Below are 22,818 nucleotides of genomic sequence, written 5' to 3'. Positions count from 1 at the left end.
CTGTCCAGTTAGTTGCTGTTATTGTCGACTGTAGGCTCGTGGTTGTTGGTTCCATAACCGGATGTTCCTCTCCGATGTTCCTCTTCTCTTCTGCGTTCGTTCCTTCGATTTGTTCGTTCTGTTCTGTTCTTCTGTTCTGTTCTGAGCTGCCTCTAGCTCGTAGATATATATTCATTTTATGAATAAATCTCCTGCTGGGCTGGGTTTTCCGTTAACATGTCTGGATCGGTCTCGATGTTTTGTGGTGATCCGTTTGGCTGGCTGCGGTGATGGACCTGGATGTCCACAATTTGGACACAGAGTCGACAGGGCAAAAGATAACTCCTTATCTTTCGTGCCCCGTTATCCGAAAATGCACGCCTTGTGGGGTCCTTTGTTGTCCTGGTTTCTTGCAGACTTGTAGTCTCTGGAGGGAACTGTTTTTCCCCCTCCGGCCAATCAATCCAGGAGCTCCTTGGTTAGATTGTATCACTCCCTTTGTTTTGATGCATAATCAAGTCTATGTTCCTGACCGCAGAGATTGTTGTTAATTGGTGATGAGCCACCACCTACCCCAGGCTGGCGTCTTTTTCTCCCCCGCCCAGGCAGTTCCAAAAGTTTGTTTTAAACCATTTTTAGTTTGTGGCCTCTTTCTGTGCCCTTTTATGTAAACGTTACAGAAGTATCGCTTTTCCCAGCAGCCCTCAGTCCGGATCCACGGTGCTGATGCCCACAGTTGTCCTCCCTACAACCCCTCCGCTGGGATCGGCTAGCCCAGGATCAATGCTGGTAGTCCCCTGGGCCATAGCCCCTCATCCCCACCTCTCCTCCTGGCCTTGCTCTCCCGAACCTGGAGAGTCGCTCGCAACCCTGACGTCGAAGTGCGATCCCTGCCAATGTTCGCAAGCCCGCCGTGCCTTTGTACACAATTAACACCTCTAACACCACTTTACCCCTCATTCCCCAATGTCCTCCCCTGCACAACCACTGGGAGCCTGCAACCACTGATTGGATAGGCCGGGTCTGTTTTCTTTGGAACAGAGGGGGCTCCTCCAGTGCGCCAGTGCAGCCTTCGGCCGCCTGAGGAAAAGAGTGTTCGAAGACCAGGCCCTCAAATCTACCACCAAGCTCATGGTCTACAGGGCTATTGTAATACCCACCCTCCTGTATGGATCAGAGGCATGGACGATGCACAGAAGACGCCTCAAGTCGCTGGAGATATATCACCAACTATGTCTCTGCAAGATCCTGCAAATCCCCTGGGAGGACAGATGCACCAACATCAATGTCCTCGTCCAGGCCAACATCCCCAGTATTGAAGCACTGACCACACTTGATCAGCTCCGCTGGGCAGGCCACATAGTTCACATGTCAGACACGAGACTCCTTAAGCAATTGCTCTATGCGGAGCTCCTTCATGGCAAACGAACCAAAGGTGGGCAGCGGAAACGTTACAAGGACACCCTCAAACCCTCCCTGGTGAAGTGCGACATCACCACTGACACCTGGGAGACCCCGGCCAAAGACCGCCCGAGGTGGAGAAAGTGCATGCGGGAGGGCGTTGAGCTCTTCGAATCTCAACGCCGCGAGCATGAAGAGGTCAAGCGCAGGCAGCGGAAGGAGCGTGCGGCAAATCAGTCCCAACCCCCCTTTCCCTGACAAATGTCGGTCCCACCTGTGACAGGGTCTGTGGCTCTCGTATTGGACAGTTCAGCTGCCAGAGAACTCACTTTAGGAGTGGAAGCAAGTCTTCCTCGATTCCGAGGGACTGCCTATGTTTATACCTATGTATCAAATTATGAAGGGCCTAGATAGAGTGGATAGGATGGACCTGTTTCCCTTGGCAGAGGGGTCAACAACCAGGGCGCATAGATTTAAAGTAACTGGGGGGAGGTTTAGAAGGGATTTGAGAGGAAATTTCTTCATCCAGAGGGTGGTGGGGGTCTGGAACTCACTGCCTGGAAGGGTGTTAGCAGCAGAAACCCTCACCACATTTAAAAAATACTTGGATGTGCACTTAAAGTGCCGTAACCTACAGGGCTATAGACCTAGTGCTGGAAGGGGAGATTAGGTTGGATAGCTCTTGGTCGGCCGGCGCAGACACGATGGGCCAAAATGGCCTCCTTCCGTGCTGTAAATTTCTATAATTCTATAATTCTGGACTCCCTCCTGCAGCATCCCTTGCCTCGTTACTTCCTCCCCTGCCTGCAAGAACCTCCTTGGTACACGGGCAACTCCCACCCTCCCTCCGCTCCCTCCTGACCCTCTTTTCTAAGTGCCTCCTCTCCCTATCCAATGCGCAGTAATGTGCATCATGGACGCCACATACAGGTGCCGGTGGTTCCATGATTAGAGAGGGCCTGTCTCCATTCGGCGTGGGGCACTGGAAGAGTGAAAAAGCCTTGTGACATTTCTGTTTCCTGCCTCACTGAACTCTCCCGTCTTTCAGGAAGCTGCACTGCACTCGGAATTACATCCACATGAACTTATTCGTCTCCTTCATCCTGCGGGCGGTATCGGTCTTCATCAAGGACGCCATTCTCTACTCCGAGGACGAAGTCACTCACTGCTCCATCACCACCGTGAGTAAGCCAGCTTCCGGCTCGGGTCTGAAAGTGGGGGACTTGTTTCTGATGAACTAAGCGGAGGGGGCGAAGGGCTTCAATAATTACGCGGTGAGGAGTTGAGCTGGACGTAAATTAAGTAAGGCAGCGTTCCTTCATCATCAAACTTCTGGAACTCCCTCCCTGACAGCAGTGTGGGAGCACCTTCACCACATGGACTGCAACAGTTCAAGAATATAAGTACCTAAGAACATAAGAACATAAGAAATAGGAACAGGAGTAGGCCATTTGGCCCCTCGAGCCTGCTCCGCCATTCAATAAGATCATGGCTGATCTGATCATGGACTCAGCTCCACTTCCCCGCCCGCTCCCCATAACCCTTTATTCCCTTATCACTCAAAAATCTGTCTATCTCCGCCTTAATTATATTCAATGACCCAGCCTCCACAGCTCTCTGGGGCAGAGAACTCTACAGATTTAGAACTCTCTGAGTGAAGAAATTTCTCCTCATCTCAGTTTTAAATAGGCGGCCCTTTACTCGAAGACTATGTCCCCTAGTTTTAGTTTCCCCGATGAGTGGAAATATCTTCTCTGCATCCATCTTGTCGAGCCCCCTCAATAACTTATAAGTTTCAAGTAGTTCAGGTAGGCAGCTCACCACCACCTTCTCAAGGGCAACTAGGGACACCCACATCTCGAAAATTCATTCTGACTCACTAAACGAGCTCCACTCAGAGTCCATATAGGAACAAGGAAGGAGATATTGGTCTTGAATGGCGGTTCAGTGCAGACCCACCAGAATGATACTGGGGCAGAACGTGTTAAATTATGAAGACATAGAAACATAGAAACATAGAAAATAGTTGCAGGAGCAGGCCTTCCGAACATTTGAGCCTGCAGCACCATTCAATAAGATCATGGCTGATCATGCAATTTCAGTACCCCATTCCTGCTTTCTTTCCATATCCCTTGATCCCTTTAGCCGCAAGGGTCACATCTAACTTCCCCTTGAATATATCTAACGAACTGGCCTCAACAACTTTCTGTGGTAGAGAATTCCACAGGTTCACAATTCTCTGAGTGAAGAAGTTTCTCCTCATCTCGGTCCTAAATGTCCTACCCCTTATCCTTAGACTGTGACCCCTGGTTCTGGACTTCCCCAACATCGGGAACATTCTTCCTGCATCTAACCTGTCTAAACCCATCAGAATTTTATATGTTTCTATTAAATCCCCTCTCATTCTTCTAAATTCCAGTGAATACAAGCCCAGTCGATCCAGTCTTTCTTCATACGTCAGTCCTGCCATCCCGGGAATCAGTCTGGTGAACCTTCGCTCCACTCCCTCAATAGCAAGAATGTCCTTCCTCAGATTAGGAGACCAAAATTGGACACAATATTCAAGGTGTGGCCTCATCAAGGCCCTGTACAACTGCAGTAAGACCTACCTGCTCCTATACTCAAATCCTCTCGCTATGAAGGCCAACATGTCATTTGCCTTCTTCACCACCTGCTGTACCTGCATGCCAACTTTCAATGACTGATGTACCGTGACACCCAGGTCTCGTTGCACCTCCCCTTTTCCTAATCTGTCACCATTCAGATAATAATCTGCTCTCTGTTTTTGCCATTGGAGACAAGTTGTATAGCCTTGTATTCCCTCAAGTATAGAAGATTAATGAATGATCTAACTGTTGTGTTTAAATAACTAAAGAATTCAATAGGGTAGTTTGAGAGAAACTATTTCCTCTGGTGGGAGAGTCCAGAACAAGGGGACATTACCTTAAAATTAGAGTTAGGCCGTTCAGGGGTGATGACAGGAAACACTTCTTCACACAAAGGCTAGTGGTATCGGGAACTCTCTCCCCACAAAAGATGTTGAGACTGGGGGCAGAGGGAGGGTGGTGGGGTCAGTTGAAAATGTCAAAACTGAGATTGATTGATTTTTGTTAGGCAAGGCTAGTGAGGGATACGGAACCCAGGTGGGTGAAGTTCAGATACAGATCAGCCATGAGCTAATTGAATGGCGGGACAGGCTCGAGGGGCTGAATGGCCTGCTCCTATTCCTAAGGTTACTCCGACATGTGCTCTCCTCCCGCTCCATCACCCGTTGGTCCCTGATGAACAGGGAAACTTCCTGCTTCCAATCTCCTGCCGAGAAGGCTCGGTCTGCCAACTTGGAACAAATTGGAACATAAGAACATAATAAGAACATAAGAATTAGGAACAGGAGTAGGCCATCTAGCCCCTCGAGCCTGCTCCACCCCTCAACAAGATCATGGCTGATCTGGCCGTGGACTCAGCTCCACTTACCCGCCCGCTCCCCATAACCCTTAATTCCCTTATTGGTTAAAAATCTATCTATCTGTGATTTGAATACATTCAATGAGCTTGCCTCAACTGCTTCCTTGGACAGAGAATTCCACAGATTCACAACCCTCTGGGAGAAGAAATTCCTTTTCAACTTGGTTTTAAATTGGCTCCCCAGTATTTTGAGGCTGTGCCCCCTAGTTCTAGTCTCCCCGACCAGTGGAAACAACCTCTCTGCCTCTATCTTGTCTATCCCTTTCATTATTTTAAATGTTTCTATAAGATCACCCGTCATCCTTCTGAACTCCAACGAGTAAAGACCCAGTCTACTCAATCTATCATCATAAGGTAACGCTCTCATCTCCGGAATCAGCCTAGTTCGTCTCTGTACCCCCTCCAAAGCTAGAATATCCTTCCTTAAGTAAGGTGACCAAAACTGCACGCAGTACTCCAGGTGCGGCCTTACCAATACCCTGTACAGTTGCAGCAGGACCTCCCTGCTTTTGTACTCCATCCCTCTCGCAATGAAGGCCAACATTCCATTCGCCTTCCTGATTACCTGCTGCACCTGCAAACTAACTTTTTGGGATTCATGCACAAGAACCCCCAGGTCCCTCTGCACTGCAGCATGTTGTAATTTCTCCCCATTCAAATAATATTCCCTTTTACTGTTTTTTTACCCAAGGTGGATGACCTCACACTTTCCGACATTGTATTTCATCTGCCAAACCTTAGCCCATTCGCTTAACTTATCTAAATCTCTTTGCAGACTCTCTATGTCCTCTACACAACCCGCTTTCCCACTAATCTTTGTGTCATCTGCAAATTTTGTTACACCACACTCTGTCCCCTCTTCCAGGTCATCTATGTATATTGTAAACAGTTGTGGTCCCAGCACCGATCCCTGTGGCACACCACTAACCACCGATTTCCAACCCGAAAAGGTCCCATTTATCCCGACTCTCTGCTTTCTGTTAGTCAGCCAATTCTCTATCCATGCTAATACATTTACTCTGACTCCGCATACCTTTATCTTCTGCAGTAACCTTTTGTGTGGCACCTTATCGAATGCCTTTTGAAAATCTAAATACACCACATCCATCGGTACACCTCTATCCACCATGCTCATTATATCCTCAAAGAATTAGACTAAATTAGTTAAACATGATTTCCCCTTCATGTATCCATGTTGTGTCTGCTTGATTGCACTATTCCTATCTAGATGTCCCGCTATTTCTTCCTTAATGATAGCTTCAAGCATTTTCCCCACTACAGATGTTAAACTAACCGGCCTATAGTTACCTGCCTTTGGTCTGCCCCCCTTTTTAAACAGAGGCGTTACATTAGCTGCTTTCCAACCCGCTGGTACCTCCCCAGAGTCCAGAGACTTTTGGTAGATTATAACGAATGCATCTGCTATAACTTCCGCCATCTCTTTTAATACCCTGGGATGCATTTCATCAGGACCAGGGGACTTGTCTACCTTGAGTCCCATTAGCCTGTCGAGCACTAACCCCCTTGTGATAGTGATTATCTCAAGGTCCTCCCTTCCCACATTCCCGTGACCAGCAATTTTTGGCATGGTTTTTGTGTCTTCCACTGTGAAGACCGAAGCAAAATAATTGTTTAACGTCTCAGCCATTTCCACATTTCCCATTATTAAATCCCCCTTCTCATCTTCTAAGGGACCAACATTTACTTTAGTCACTCTTTTCCGTTTTATATATCGGTAAAAGCTTTTACTATCCGTTTTTATGTTTTGCGCAAGTTTACTTTCGTAATCTATCTTTCCTTTCTTTATTGCTTTCTTAGTCATTCTTTGCTGTCGTTTAAAATGTTCCCAATCTTCTAGTTTCCCACTAAACTTGGCCACCTTATACGCATTGGTTTTTAATTTGATACTCTCATTTATTTCCTGTTAATCTGAGTTACACAGGACGGGTCAGACTGAGTTCGACAGGACGGCTCAGACTGAGTTAGACAGGACGGGTCAGTCTGAGTTAGTCAGGATGGGTCAGTCTGAGTTAGACAGGACGGGACAGACTGAGTTACACATGATGGGTCAGTCTGAGTTAGACAGGACGGGTCAGACTGAGTTACACAGGATGGGTCAGTCTGAGTTAGACAGGACGGGTCAGTCTGAGTTAGTCAGGACGGGTCAGTCTGAGTTAGTCAGGACGGGTCAGTCTGAGTTAGACAGGACGGGTCAGTCTGAGTTAGACAGGACGGGTCAGTCTGAGTTAGACAGGACGGGTCAGTCTGAGTTAGACAGGACGGGTCAGTCTGAGTTAGTCAGGATGAGTCAGTCTGAGTTACACAGGACGGGTTAGACTGAGTTACACATGACGGTTCAGTCTGTGTTAGACAGGATGGGTCAGTCTGAGTTAGACCGGACAGGTCAGTCTGAGTTAGACCGGACGGGTCAGTCTGAGTGAGACAGGACAGGTCAGTCTGAGTTAGACAGGACGGAGTCAGTCTGATTTAGACAGGAATGGTCAGTCTGAGTTAGGCAGGACGGGTCAGTCAGAGTTAGTCAGGACGGGTCAGTCTGAGTTACACAGGATGGGTCAAACTGAGTTACACAGGACGGGTCAGTCTGAGTTAGACAGGACGGGTCAGTCTGAGTTAGTCAGGACGGGTCAGTCTGAGTTAGACAGGACGGGTCAGTCTGAGTCAGACAGGACAGGTCAGACAGAGTTAGTCAGGACGGGTCAGTCTGAGTTAGACAGGACGGGTCAAACTGAGTTACACAGGACGGGTCAGTCTGAGTTAGACAGGACGGGTCAGTCTGAGTTAGTCAGGACGGAGTCAGTCTGATTTAGACAGGAATGGTCAGTCTGAGTTAGACCGGACGGGTCAGTCTGAGTTAGACAGGATGGGTCAGTCTGAGTGAGACAGGACGGGTCAGTCTGAGTTAGACAGGACGGGTCAGACTGAGTTAGACAGGACGGGTCAGTCTGAGTTAGACAGGACGGGTCAGTCTGAGTTAGACAGGATGGGTCAGTCTGAGTTAGACAGGACGGGTCAGTCTGAGTCAGACAGGACTGGTCAGTCTGAGTTCGACAGGACGGGTCAGACTGAGTTCGACAGAACGGGTCAGTCTAAGTTAGACAGGACGGGTCAGTCTGAGTTCGTCAGGACGGGTCATTCTGAGTTCGACAGGATGGGTCAGACTGAGTTATACGGGACGGGTCAGTCTGAGTTAGTCAGGACGGGTCAGTCTGAGTTACACAGGACGGGTCAGACTGAGTTACACATGACGGGTCAGTCTGAGTTAGACCGGACGGGTCAGTCTGAGTTAGACAGGACGGGTCAGTCAGTGTAAGACAGGACGGGTCAGTCTGAGTAATACAGGACGGAGTCAGTCTGATTTAGACAGGAATGGTCAGTCTGAGTTCGACCGGACGGGTCAGTCTGAGTTAGGCAGGACGGGTCAGTCAGAGTTAGACAGGAAGGGTCAGTTTGAGTTAGACAGGACGGAGTCAGTCTGAGTTAGACAGGACGGGTCAGTGTGAGTTACACAGGACGGGTCAGTCTGAGTTAGACCGGACGGGTCAGTCTGTGTTGGACAGGACGGGTCAGTCTGAGTTAGACAGGGCGGGTCAGTCTGAGTTAGATAGGACGGGTCAGTCTGAGTTAGACAGGATGGAGTCAGTCTGAGTTAGATAGGATGGGTCAGTTAGAGTTAGACAGGACGGGTCAGTCTGAGTTAGACAGGACGGGTCAGTCTGAGTTAGATAGGATGGGTCAGTTAGAGTTAGACAGGATGGGTCAGTCTGAGTTAGACAGGACGGGTGAGTCTGAGTTAGACAGGGCGGGTCAGTCTGACTTCGACAGGATGGGTCAGTCTGAGTTACACAGGACGGGTCAGTCTGAGTTAGACAGGGTGGGTCAGTCTGAGTTAGACAGGACGGGTCAGTCTGAGTTAGACAGGACCGGTCAGTCTGAGTTCAACATGACGGGTCAGACTGAGTTAGACAGAACGGGTCAATCTGAGTTTGACAGGACGGGTCAGTCTGAGTTACAAACGGCGGGTCAGTCTGAGTTAGACAGGACGGAGTCAGTCTAAGTTAGACAGGACTGGTCAGTCGGAGTTACACAGGACGGGTCAGTCTGAGTTAGACAGGATGGGTCAGTCTGAGTTAGACAGGACGGGTCAGTCTGAGTTCGACAGGACGGGTCAGTATGAGTTAGATATGACGGGTCAGTCTGAGTTAGACAGGATGGGTGTATCTGCGTTAGACAGGACGGGTCAGTCTGAGTTCGACAGGACGGGCAGTCTGAGTTCGACAGGACGGGTCAGTCTGAGTTACACAGGACGGGTCAGTCTGAGTTAGACAGGACGGAGTCAGTCTGAGTTAGACAGGACGGGTCAGTCAGAGTTACACAGGACGGGTCAGTCTGAGTTAGACAGGATGGGTCAGTCTGAGTTAGACAGGACCGGTCAGTCGGAGTTCGACAGGACGGGTCAGTCTGAGTTAGACAGGACGGAGTCAGTCTGAGTTAGACAGGACGGGTCAGTCTGAGTTACACAGGAAGGGTCAGTCTGAGTTACACACGACGGATCAGTCTGAGTTAGACAGAGTGGGTCAGTCGGAGTTACACAGGACGGGTCAGTCTGAGTTAGACAGGACGGGTCAGTCTGAGTTAGACAGGAGCGGTCAGCCTGAGTTCGACAGGACGGGTCAGACTGAGTTCGACAGGACGGGTCAGTCTGAGTTTGACAGGACGGGTCAGTCTGAGTTACACATGACGGGTCAGTCTGAGTTACACATGACGGGTCAGTCTGAGTTCGACAGGACGGGTCTGTCTGCGTTAGACAGGACGGGACAGCCTGAGTTCGACAGGACGGGTCAGTATGAGTTAGACAGGACGGAGTCAGTCTGAGTTAGACAGGACGGGTCAGTCTGAGTTACACAGGACGGGTCAGTCTGAGTTACACAGGACGGATCAGCCTGAGTTAGACAGAGTGGGTCAGTCGGAGTTACACAGGATGGGTCAGTCTGAGTTAGACAGGATGGGTCAGTCTGAGTTACACAGGACGGGTCAGTCTGAGTTAGACAGGACGGGTCAGTCTGAGTTAGACAGTACCGGTCAGTCTGAGTTCGACAGGACGGGTCAGACTGAGTTAGACAGTAAGGGTCAGTCTGAGTTTGACAGGACGGGTCAGTCTGAGTTACACATGACGGGTCAGTCTGAGTTAGACAGGACGAGTGTATCTGCGTTAGACAGGACGGGTCAGTCTGAGTTCGACAGGATGGGTCAGTCTGAGTTCGACAGGACGGGTCAGTCTGAGTTACACAGGACGGGTCAGTCTGAGTTCGACAGGACGTGTCAGTCTGAGTTAGACAGGACGTTTCAGTCTGAGTTCGACAGGATCGGTCAGTCTGAGTTCGACAGGACGGGTCAGACTGAGTTCGACAGGACGGGTCAGTCTGAGTTTGACAGGAAGGGTCAGTCTGAGTTACACATGACGGGTCAGTCTGAGTTAGACAGGACAGGTCTGTCTGCGTTAGACAGGACGGGTCAGTCTGAGTTCGACGGGACGGGTCAGTATGAGTTAGACAGGATGGAGTCAGTCTGAGTTACACAGGACGGGTCAGTATGAGTTAGACAGGACGGAGTCAGTCTGAGTTATACAGGACGGGTCAGTCTGAGTTACACAGGACGGATCAGTCTGTGTTAGACAGAGTGGGTCAGTCTGAGTTAGACAGGACGGGTCAGTCTGAGTTAGACAGGACGGATCAGTCTGAGTTAGACAGGACGGGTCAGTCTGAGTTAGACAGTACCGGTCAGTCTGAGTTCAACAGGACGGGTCAGACTGAGTTAGACAGGACGGGTCAGTCTGACTTTGACAGGACGGGTCAGTCTGAGTTACACATGATGGGTCAGTCTGAATTAGACAGGACGAGTGTATCTGCGTTAGACAGGACGGGTCAGTCTGAGTTCGACAGGATGGGTCAGTCTGAGTTCGACAGGACGGGTCAGTCTGAGTTACACAGGACGGGTCAGTCTGAGTTCGACAGGATGGGTCAGTCTGAGTTAGACAGGACGGAGTCAGTCTGAGTTAGACAGGACGGGTCAGTCTGAGTTACACAGGACGGGTCAGTCTGAGTTAGACAGGACGGGTCAGTCTGAGTTAGACAGAGTGGGTCAGTCGGAGTTACACAGGACGGGTCAGTCTGAGTGAGACAGGACGGGACAGTCTGAGTTAGACAGGACCGGTCAGTCGGAGTTCCACAGAACGGGTCAGTCTGAGTTAGACAGGACGGAGTCAGTCTGAGTTAGACAGGACCGGTCAGTCTGAGTTCGACAGGACGGGTCAGACTGAGTTCGACAGGACGGGTCAGTCTGAGCTTGACAGGACGGGTCAGTCTGAGTTACACATGACGGGTCAGTCTGAGTTAGACAGGACGGGTCTGTCTGCTTTAGACAGGGCGGGTCAGTCTGAGTTCGACAGGACGGGTCAGTATGAGTTAGACAGGACGGAGTCAGTCTGAGTTTGACAGGAGGGGTCAGTCTGAGTTACACAGGATGGGTCAGTCTGATTTACACAGGACGGATCAGTCTGAGTTAGACAGGAAGGGTCAGTCTGAGTTACACAGGACGGGTCAGTCTGAGTTACACAGGACGGATCAGTCTGAGTTAGACAGGACGGGTCAGTCTGAGTTAGGCAGGACCGGTCAGTCTGAGTTCGACAGGACGGGTCAGACTGAGTTCGACAGGACGGGTCAGTCTGAGTTTGACAGGACGGGTCAGTCTGAGCTTGACAGGACGGGTCAGTCTGAGTTACACATGACGGGTCAGTCTGAGTTAGACAGGACGGGTCTGTCTGCTTTAGACAGGGCGGGTCAGTCTGAGTTCGACAGGACGGGTCAGTATGAGTTAGACAGGACGGAGTCAGTCTGAGTTTGACAGGAGGGGTCAGTCTGAGTTACACAGGACGGGCCAGTCTGAGTTACACAGGACGGATCAGTCTGAGTTAGACAGAGTGGGTCAGTCGGAGTTACACAGGACGGGTCAGTCTGAGTTAGACAGGATGGGTCAGTCTGAGTTACACAGGACGGGTCAGTCTGAGTTAGACAGGGTGGGTCAGTGTGAGTTAGATAGGATGGGTCAGTTAGAGTTAGACAGGACGGGTCAGTCTGAGTTAGACAGGACGGGTCAGTCTGAGTTCGACAGGATGGGTCAGTCTGAGTTACACAGGATGGGTCAGTCTGAGTTAGACAGGGTGGGTCAGTCTGAGATAGACAGGATGGGTCAGTCTGAGTTAGACAGGACCGGTCAGTCTGAGTTCAACATGACGGGTCAGACTGAGTTAGACAGAACGGGTCAATCTGAGTTTGACAGGACGGGTCAGTCTGAGTTACAAACGGCGGGTCAGTCTGAGTTAAACCGGACGGGTCAGTCTGAGTTCGACCAGACGGGTCAGTCACAGTTAGACAGGACGGGTCAGTCTGAGTTCGACAGGACGGGTCAGTCTGAGTTCGACAGGATGGGTCAGTCTGAGTTAGACAGGATGGAGTCAGTCTGAGTTAGACAGGACGGGTCAGTCTGAGTTACACAGGACGGGTCAGTATGAGTTACACAGGACGGATCAGTCTGAGTTAGACAGGACGGGTCAGTCTGAGTTAGACAGGACCGGTCAGTCTGAGTTCGACAGGACGGGTCAGACTGAGTTCGACAGGACGGGTCAGTCTGAGTTTGACAGGACGGGTCAGTCTGAGTTACACATGACGGGTCAGTCTGAGTTAGAAAGGACGGGTCTGTCTGCGTTAGACAGGACAGGTCAGTCTGAGTTCGACAGGACGGGTCAGTATGAGTTAGGCAGGACGGAGTCAGTCTGAGTTAGACAGGACGGGTCAGCCTGAGTTACACAGGACGGGTCAGTCTGAGTTAGACAGAGTGGGTCAGTCGGAGTTACACAGGACGGGTCAGTCTGAGTTAGACAGGACGGGTGTAACTGCGTTAGACAGGACGGGTCAGTCTGAGTTCGACAGGACGGGTCAGTCTGAGTTCGACAGGACGGGTCAGTCTGAGTTACACAGGACGGGTCAGTCTGAGTTCGACAGGACGGGTCAGTCTGAGTTAGACAGGACGGAGTCAGTCTGAGTTAGACAGGACGGGTCAGTCTGAGTTACACAGGACGGGTCAGTCTGAGTTACACAGGACGGATCAGTCTGAGTTAGACAGAGTGGGTCAGTCGGAGTTACACAGGACGGGTCAGTCAGAGTTAGACAGGACTGGTCAGTCTGAGTTAGACAGGACCGGTCAGTCTGAGTTCGACAGGACGGATCAGTCTGAGTTTGACAGGACGGGTCAGTCTGAGTTACACATGACGGGTCAGTCTGAGTTTAGACAGGACGGGTCAGTCGGTGTTACACAGGACGGGTCAGTCTGAGTTAGACAGGACGGAGTCAGTCTGAGTGAGACAGGACGGGTCAGTCTGAGTTACACAGGACGGGTCAGTCTGAGTTACACAGGACGGATCAGTCTGAGTTAGACAGAGTGGGTCAGTCGGAGTTACACAGGACGGGTCAGGCTGAGTTAGACAGGACTGGTCAGTCTGAGTTAGACAGGACCGGTCAGTCTGAGTTCGACAGGACGGGTCAGACTGAGTTCGACAGGACGGGTCAGTCTGAGTTTGACAGGACGGGTCAGTCTGAGTTACACATGACGGGTCAGTCTGAGTTAGAAAGGACGGGTCTGTCTGCGTTAGACAGGACGGGTCAGTCTGAGTTCGACAGGACGGGTCAGTATGAGCTGGCAGGACGGAGTCAGTCTGAGTTAGACAGGACGGGTCAGTCTGAGTTACACAGGACGGGTCAGTCTGAGTTACACAGGACGGGTGTAACTGCGTTAGACAGGACGGGTCAGTCTGAGTTCTACAGGACGGGTCAGTCTGAGTTCGACAGGACGGGTCAGTCTGAGTTACACAGGACGGGTCAGTCTGAGTTCGACAGGATGGGTCAGTCTGAGTTAGACAGGACGGAGTCAGTCTGAGTTAGACAGGACGGGTCAGTCTGAGTTACACAGGACGGGTCAGTCTGAGTTACACAGGACGGATCAGTCTGAGTTAGACAGAGTGGGTCAGTCGGAGTTACACAGGACGGGTCAGTCTGAGTTAGACAGGACGGGTGTAACTGCGTTAGACAGGACGGGTCAGTCTGAGTTCGACAGGACGGGTCAGTCTGAGTTCGACAGGACGGGTAAGTCTGAGTTACACAGGACGGGTCAGTCTGAGTTCGACAGGACGGGTCAGTCTGAGTTCGACAGGACAGGTCAGTCTGAGTTACACAGGACGGGTCAGTCTGAGTTACACAGGACGGATCAGTCTGAGTTAGACAGGACGGGTCAGTCTGAGTTACACATGACGGGTCAGTCTGAGTTAGACAGGACGGGTCAGTCGGAGTTACACAGGACGGGTCAGTCTGAGTTAGACAGGACGGGTCAGTCTGAGTTACACAGGACGGATCAGTCTGAGTTAGACAGAGTGGGTTCAGTCGGAGTTACACAGGACGGGTCAGGCTGAGTTAGACAGGACTGGTCAGTCTGAGTTAGACAGGACCGGTCAGTCTGAGTTCGACAGGACGGGTTAGACTGAGTTCGACAGGACGGGTCAGTCTGAGTTTAACAGGACGGGTCAGTCTGAGTTACACATGACGGGTCAGTCTGAGTTAGACAGGACGGGTCTGTCTGCGTTAGACAGGACGGGTCAGTATGAGTTAGACAGGACGGAGTCAGTCTGAGTTGGACAGGACGGGTCAGTCTGAGTTACACAGGACGGGTCTGTCTGAGTTACACAGGACGGATCAGTCAGAGTTAGACAGAGTGGGTCAGTCAGAGTTAGACAGGACCGGTCAGCCTGAGTTCAACATGACGGGTCAGACTGAGTTAGACAGAACGGGTCAATCTGAGTTTGACAGGACGGGTCAGTCTGAGTTACAAACGGTGGGTCAGTCTGAGTTAAACCGGACGGGTCAGTCTGAGTTCGACCAGACGGGTCAGTCACAGTTAGACAGGACGGGTCAGTCTGAGTTCGACAGGACGGGTCAGTCTGAGTTCGACAGGATGGGTCAGTCTGAGTTAGACAGGACGGAGTCAGTCTGAGTTAGACAGGACGGGTCAGTCTGAGTTACACAGGACGGGTCAGTCTGAGTTACACAGGACGGATCAGTCTGAGTTAGACAGGACGGGTCAATCCGAGTTAGACAGGACCGGTCAGTCTGAGTTCGACAGGACGGGTCAGACTGAGTTCGACAGGACGGGTCAGTCTGAGTTTGACAGGACGGGTCAGTCTGAGTTACACATGACGGGTCAGTCTGAGTTTGAAAGGACGGGTCTGTCTGCGTTAGACAGGACAGGTCAGTCTGAGTTCGACAGGACGGGTCAGTATGAGTTAGGCAGGACGGAGTCAGTCTGAGTTAGACAGGACGGGTCAGTCTGAGTAACACAGGACGGGTCAGTCTGAGTTCGACAGGACGGATCAGTCTGAGTTAGACAGAGTGGGTCAGTCGGAGTTACACAGGACGGGTCAGTCTGAGTTAGACAGGACGGGTGTAACTGCGTTAGACAGGACGGGTCAGTCTGAGTTCGACAGGACGGGTCAGTCTGAGTTCGACAGGACGGGTCAGTCTGAGTTATACAGGACGGGTCAGTCTGAGTTCGACAGGACGGGTCAGTCTGAGTTAGACAGGACGGAGTCAGTCTGAGTTAGACAGGACGGGTCAGTCTGAGTTACACAGGACGGGTCAGTCTGAGTTACACAGGACGGATCAGTCTGAGTTAGACAGAGTGTGTCAGTCGGAGTTACACAGGACGGGTCAGTGTGAGTTAGACAGGACGGGTCAGTCTGAGTTAGACAGGACGGGTCAGTCTGAGTTCGACAGGATGGGTCAGACTGACTTCGACAGGACAGATCAGTCTGAGTTTGACAGGACGGGTCAGTCTGAGTTACACATGACGGGTCAGTCTGAGTTTAGACAGGACGGGTCAGTCGGAGTTACACAGGACGGGTCAGTCTGAGTTAGACAGGACGGAGTCAGTCTGAGTGAGACAGGACGGGTCAGTCTGAGTTACACAGGACGGGTCAGTCTGAGTTACACAGGACGGATCAGTCTGAGTTAGACAGAGTGGGTCAGTCGGAGTTACACAGGACGGGTCAGGCTGAGTTAGACAGGACGGATCAGTCTGAGTTAGACAGGACGGGTCAGTCTGAGTTACACATGACGGGTCAGTCTGAGTTAGACAGGACGGGTCAGTCGGAGTTACACAGGACGGGTCAGTCTGAGTTAGACAGGACGGGTCAGTCTGAGTTACACAGGACGGATCAGTCTGAGTTAGACAGAGTGGGTCAGTCGGAGTTACACAGGACGGGTCAGGCTGAGTTAGACAGGACTGGTCAGTCTGAGTTAGACAGGACCGGTCAGTCTGAGTTCGACAGGACGGGTTAGACTGAGTTCGACAGGACGGGTCAGTCTGAGTTTGACAGGACGGGTCAGTCTGAGTTACACATGACGGGTCAGTCTGAGTTAGACAGGACGGGTCTGTCTGCGTTAGACAGGACGGGTCAGTATGAGTTAGACAGGACGGAGTCAGTCTGAGTTGGACAGGACGGGTCAGTCTGAGTTACACAGGACGGGTCTGTCTGAGTTACACAGGACGGATCAGTCAGAGTTAGACAGAGTGGGTCAGTCAGAGTTAGACAGGACCGGTCAGCCTGAGTTCAACATGACGAGTCAGACTGAGTTAGACAGAACGGGTCAATCTGAGTTTGACAGGACGGGTCAGTCTGAGTTACAAACGGCGGGTCAGTCTGAGTTAAACCGGACGGGTCAGTCTGAGTTCGACCAGACGGGTCAGTCACAGTTAGACAGGACGGGTCAGTCTGAGTTCGACAGGACGGGTCAGTCTGCGTTCGACAGGATGGGTCAGTCTGAGTTAGACAGGACGGAGTCAGTCTGAGTTAGACAGGACGGGTCAGTCTGAGTTACACAGGACGGGTCAGTCTGAGTTACACAGGACGGATCAGTCTGAGTTAGACAGGACGGGTCAATCCGAGTTAGACAGGACCGGTCAGTCTGAGTTCGACAGGACGGGTCAGACTGAGTTCGACAGGACGGGTCAGTCTGAGTTTGACAGGACGGGTCAGTCTGAGTTACACATGACGGGTCAGTCTGAGTTAGAAAGGACGGGTCTGTCTGCGTTAGACAGGACAGGTCAGTCTGAGTTCGACAGGACGGGTCAGTATGAGTTAGGCAGGACGGAGTCAGTCTGAGTTAGACAGGACGGGTCAGTCTGAGTAACACAGGACGGGTCAGTCTGAGTTCGACAGGACGGATCAGTCTGAGTTAGACAGAGTGGGTCAGTCGGAGTTACACAGGACGGGTCAGTCTGAGTTAGACAGGACGGGTGTAACTGCGTTAGACAGGACGGGTCAGTCTGAGTTCGACAGGACGGGTCAGTCTGAGTTCGACAGGATGGGTCAGTCTGAGTTACACAGGACGGGTCAGTCTGAGTTCGACAGGACGGGTCAGTCTGAGTTAGACAGGACGGAGTCAGTCTGAGTTAGACAGGACGGGTCAGTCTGAGTTACACAGGACGGGTCAGTCTGAGTTACACAGGACGGATCAGTCTGAGTTAGACAGAGTGGGTCAGTTGGAGTTACACAGGACGGGTCAGTCTGAGTTAGACAGGACTGGTCAGTCTGAGTTAGACAGGACCGGTCAGTCTGAGTTCGACAGGATGGGTCAGACTGACTTCGACAGGACAGATCAGTCTGAGTTTGACAGGACGGGTCAGTCTGAGTTACACATGACGGGTCAGTCTGAGTTTAGACAGGACGGGTCAGTCGGAGTTACACAGGACGGGTCAGTCTGAGTTAGACAGGACGGAGTCAGTCTGAGTGAGACAGGACGGGTCAGTCTGAGTTACACAGGACGGGTCAGTCTGAGTTACACAGGACGGATCAGTCTGAGTTAGACAGAGTGGGTCAGTCGGAGTTACACAGGACGGGTCAGGCTGAGTTAGACAGGACTGGTCAGTCTGAGTTAGACAGGACCGGTCAGTCTGAGTTCGACAGGACGGGTCAGACTGAGTTCGACAGGACGGGTCAGTCTGCGTTTGACAGGACGGGTCAGTCTGAGTTCCACATGACGGGTCAGTCTGAGTTAGACAGGACGGGTCTGTCTGCATTAGACAGGACGGGTCAGTATGAGTTAGTCAGGACGGAGTCAGTCTGAGTTGGACAGGACGGGTCAGTCTGAGTTACACAGGACGGGTCTGTCTGAGTTACACAGGACGGATCAGTCAGAGTTAGACAGAGTGGGTCAGTCAGAGTTACACAGGACGGGTCAGTCTGAGTTCGACAGGACGGGTCAGACTGAGTTAGACAGGACGGGTCAGTCTGAGTTTGACAGGACGGGTCAGTCTGAGTTACACATGACGGGTCAGTCTGAGTTAGACAGGACGAGTGTATCTGCGTTAGACAGGACGGGTCAGTCTGAGTTCGACAGGATGGGTCAGTCTGAGTTCGACTGGACGGGTCAGTCTGAGTTAGACAGGACGGGTCAGTCTGAGTTAGACAGTACCGGTCAGTCTGAATTAAACATGACGGGTCAGTCTGAGTTAGACAGGACGGGTCTGTCTGCGTTAGACAGAACGGGTCAGTCTGACTTACACAAGACGGGTCAGACTGAGTTAGACAGGACGGATCAGTCTGAGTTAGACAGAGTGGGTCAGTCGGAGTTACACAGTACGGGTCAGTCTGAGTTAGACAGGACGGGTCAGTCTGAGTTAGACAGGACGGGTCAGTCTGTGTTAGACAGGACGGGTCAGTCTGAGTTAGTCATGACGGGTCATTCTGAGTTCGACAGGACGGGTCAGTCTGAGTCATACAGGACGGGTCAGTCTGAGTTAGTCAGGACGGGTCAGTCTGAGTTAGACAGGATGGGTCAGACTGAGTTATACAGGACGGGTCAGTCTGAGTTAGTCAGGACGGGTCAGTCTGAGTTACACAGGACGGGTCAGTCAGAGTTAGACAAGAAGGGTCAGTCTGAGTTGGACAGGACGGAGTCAGTCTGAGTTAGACAGGATGGGTCAGTCTGAGTTACACAGGACGGGTCAGTCTGAGTTCGACCGGACGGGTCAGTCTGTGTTAGACAGGACGGGTCAGTCTGAGTTAGACAGAACGGGTCAGTCTGAGTTAGACAGGGCGGGTCAGTCTGAGTTAGACAGGACGGAGTCAGTCTGAGTTAGATAGGATGGGTCAGTTAGAGTTAGACAGGATGGGTCAGTCTGAGTTAGACAGGGCGGGTCAGTCTGAGTTAGATAGGATGGGTCAGTTAGAGTTAGACAGGACGGGTCAGTCTGAGTTGGACAGGGTGGGTCAATCTGAGATAGACAGGATGGGTCAGTCTGAGTTTGACAGGACCGGTCAGTCTGAGTTAGACAGGACGGAGTCAGTCTGAGTTAGACAGGACGGGTCAGTCTGAGTTACACAGGACGGGTCAGTCTGAGTTAGACCGGACGGGTCAGTCTGTGTTGGACAGGACGGGTCAGTCTGAGTTAGACAGGGCGGGTCAGTCTGAGTTAGACAGGACGGGTCAGTCTGAGTTAGATAGGACGGGTCAGTCTGAGTTAGACAGGACGGAGTCAGTCTGAGTTAGATAGGATGGGTCAGTTAGAGTTAGACAGGATGGGTCAGTCTGAGTTAGACAGGACGGGTCAGTCTGAGTTAGATAGGATGGGTCAGTTAGAGTTAGACAGGACGGGTCAGTCTGAGTTAGACAGGGTGGGTCAGTCTGAGATAGACAGGATGGGTCAGTCTGAGTTAGACAGGACCGGTCAGTCTGAGTTCAACATGACGGGTCAGACTGAGTTAGACAGAACGGGTCAATCTGAGTTTGACAGGACGGGTCAGTCTGAGTTACAAACGGCGTGTCAGTCTGAGTTAAACCGGACGGGTCAGTCTGAGTTCGACCAGACGGGTCAGTCACAGTTAGACAGGATGGGTCAGTCTGAGTTACACAGGACGGGTCAGTCTGAGTTACACAGGACGGGTGTAACTGCGTTAGACAGGACGGGTCAGTCTGAGTTCTACAGGACGGGTCAGTCTGAGTTCGACAGGACGGGTCAGTCTGAGTTACACAGGACGGGTCAGTCTGAGTTCGACAGGATGGGTCAGTCTGAGTTAGACAGGACGGAGTCAGTCTGAGTTAGACAGGACGGGTCAGTCTGAGTTACACAGGACGGGTCAGTCTGAGTTACACAGGACGGGTGTAACTGCGTTAGACAGGACGGGTCAGTCTGAGTTCTACAGGACGGGTCAGTCTGAGTTCGACAGGACGGGTCAGTCTGAGTTACACAGGACGGGTCAGTCTGAGTTCGACAGGATGGGTCAGTCTGAGTTAGACAGGACGGAGTCAGTCTGAGTTAGACAGGACGGGTCAGTCTGAGTTACACAGGACGGGTCAGTCTGAGTTACACAGGACGGATCAGTCTGAGTTAGACAGAGTGGGTCAGTCGGAGTTACACAGGACGGGTCAGTCTGAGTTCGACAGGACGGGTCAGTCTGAGTTAGACAGGACGGAGTCAGTCTGAGTTAGACAGGACGGGTCAGTCTGAGTTACACAGGACGGGTCAGTCTGAGTTACACAGGACGGATCAGTCTGAGTTAGACAGAGTGGGTCAGTCGGAGTTACACAGGACGGGTCAGTCTGAGTTAGACAGGACGGGTGTAACTGCGTTAGACAGGACGGGTCAGTCTGAGTTCGACAGGACGGGTCAGTCTGAGTTCGACAGGACGGGTAAGTCTGAGTTACACAGGACGGGTCAGTCTGAGTTCGACAGGACGGGTCAGTCAGAGTTAGACAGGACGGAGTCAGTCTGAGTTAGACAGGACGGGTCAGTCTGAGTTACACATGACGGGTCAGTCTGAGTTAGACAGGACGGGTCAGTCGGAGTTACACAGGACGGGTCAGTCTGAGTTAGACAGGACGGGTCAGTCTGAGTTACACAGGACGGATCAGTCTGAGTTAGACAGAGTGGGTCAGTCGGAGTTACACAGGACGGGTCAGGCTGAGTTAGACAGGACTGGTCAGTCTGAGTTAGACAGGACCGGTCAGTCTGAGTTCGACAGGACGGGTTAGACTGAGTTCGACAGGACGGGTCAGTCTGAGTTTGACAGGACGGGTCAGTCTGAGTTACACATGACGGGTCAGTCTGAGTTAGACAGGACGGGTCTGTCTGCGTTAGACAGGACGGGTCAGTATGAGTTAGACAGGACGGAGTCAGTCTGAGTTGGACAGGACGGGTCAGTCTGAGTTACACAGGACGGGTCTGTCTGAGTTACACAGGACGGATCAGTCAGAGTTAGACAGAGTGGGTCAGTCAGAGTTAGACAGGACCGGTCAGCCTGAGTTCAACATGACGGGTCAGACTGAGTTAGACAGAACGGGTCAATCTGAGTTTGACAGGACGGGTCAGTCTGAGTTACAAACGGCGGGTCAGTCTGAGTTCGACAGGACGGGTCAGACTGAGTTAGACAGAACGGGTCAATCTGAGTTTGACAGGACGGGTCAGTCTGAGTTACAAACGGCGGGTCAGTCTGAGTTAAACCGGACGGGTCAGTCTGAGTTCGACCAGACGGGTCAGTCACAGTTAGACAGGACGGGTCAGTCTGAGTTCGACAGGACGGGTCAGTCTGAGTTCGACAGGATGGGTCAGTCTGAGTTAGACAGGACGGAGTCAGTCTGAGTTAGACAGGACGGGTCAGTCTGAGTTACACAGGACGGGTCAGTCTGAGTTACACAGGACGGATCAGTCTGAGTTAGACAGGACGGGTCAGTCTGAGTTAGACAGGACCAGTCAGTCTGAGTTCGACAGGACGGGTCAGACTGAGTTCGACAGGACGGGTCAGTCTGAGTTTGACAGGACGGGTCAGTCTGAGTTCGACAGGATGGGTCAGTCTGAGTTAGACAGGACGGAGTCAGTCTGAGTTAGACAGGACGGGTCAGTCTGAGTTACACAGGACGGGTCAGTCTGAGTTACACAGGACGGATCAGTCTGAGTTAGACAGAGTGGGTCAGTCGGAGTTACACAGGACGGGTCAGTCTGAGTTCGACAGGACGGGTCAGTCTGAGTTAGACAGGACGGAGTCAGTCTGAGTTAGACAGGACGGGTCAGTCTGAGTTACACAGGACGGGTCAGTCTGAGTTACACAGGACGGATCAGTCTGAGTTAGACAGAGTGGGTCAGTCGGAGTTACACAGGACGGGTCAGTCTGAGTTAGACAGGACGGGTGTAACTGCGTTAGACAGGACGGGTCAGTCTGAGTTCGACAGGACGGGTCAGTCTGAGTTCGACAGGACGGGTAAGTCTGAGTTACACAGGACGGGTCAGTCTGAGTTCGACAGGACGGGTCAGTCAGAGTTAGACAGGACGGAGTCAGTCTGAGTTAGACAGGACGGGTCAGTCTGAGTTACACATGACGGGTCAGTCTGAGTTAGACAGGACGGGTCAGTCGGAGTTACACAGGACGGGTCAGTCTGAGTTAGACAGGACGGGTCAGTCTGAGTTACACAGGACGGATCAGTCTGAGTTAGACAGAGTGGGTCAGTCGGAGTTACACAGGACGGGTCAGGCTGAGTTAGACAGGACTGGTCAGTCTGAGTTAGACAGGACCGGTCAGTCTGAGTTCGACAGGACGGGTTAGACTGAGTTCGACAGGACGGGTCAGTCTGAGTTTGACAGGACGGGTCAGTCTGAGTTACACATGACGGGTCAGTCTGAGTTAGACAGGACGGGTCTGTCTGCGTTAGACAGGACGGGTCAGTATGAGTTAGACAGGACGGAGTCAGTCTGAGTTGGACAGGACGGGTCAGTCTGAGTTACACAGGACGGGTCTGTCTGAGTTACACAGGACGGATCAGTCAGAGTTAGACAGAGTGGGTCAGTCAGAGTTAGACA

The 22,818-nt window shown here is 51.7% G+C and overlaps 1 protein-coding gene across 1 annotated transcript in view; it reads left to right on the top strand.

Annotated features, from left to right (window-relative positions):
* Nucleotides 1-22,818, top strand: part of LOC139264024 (pituitary adenylate cyclase-activating polypeptide type I receptor-like) — a 296,234-nt gene that overhangs the window by 66,920 nt on the left and 206,496 nt on the right. The window contains exon 5 of the mRNA XM_070880127.1: nt 2,429-2,561. Coding sequence (XP_070736228.1) covers nt 2,429-2,561 — 133 coding nt within the window. The remainder of the gene's footprint in view (nt 1-2,428; nt 2,562-22,818) is intronic.

This window comes from Pristiophorus japonicus, chromosome 5, assembly GCF_044704955.1.
Source record: "Pristiophorus japonicus isolate sPriJap1 chromosome 5, sPriJap1.hap1, whole genome shotgun sequence".
In the NCBI taxonomy this organism is placed as follows: domain Eukaryota; kingdom Metazoa; phylum Chordata; class Chondrichthyes; family Pristiophoridae; genus Pristiophorus; species Pristiophorus japonicus.
This window is presented reverse-complemented; position numbering and strand designations above follow the sequence as displayed.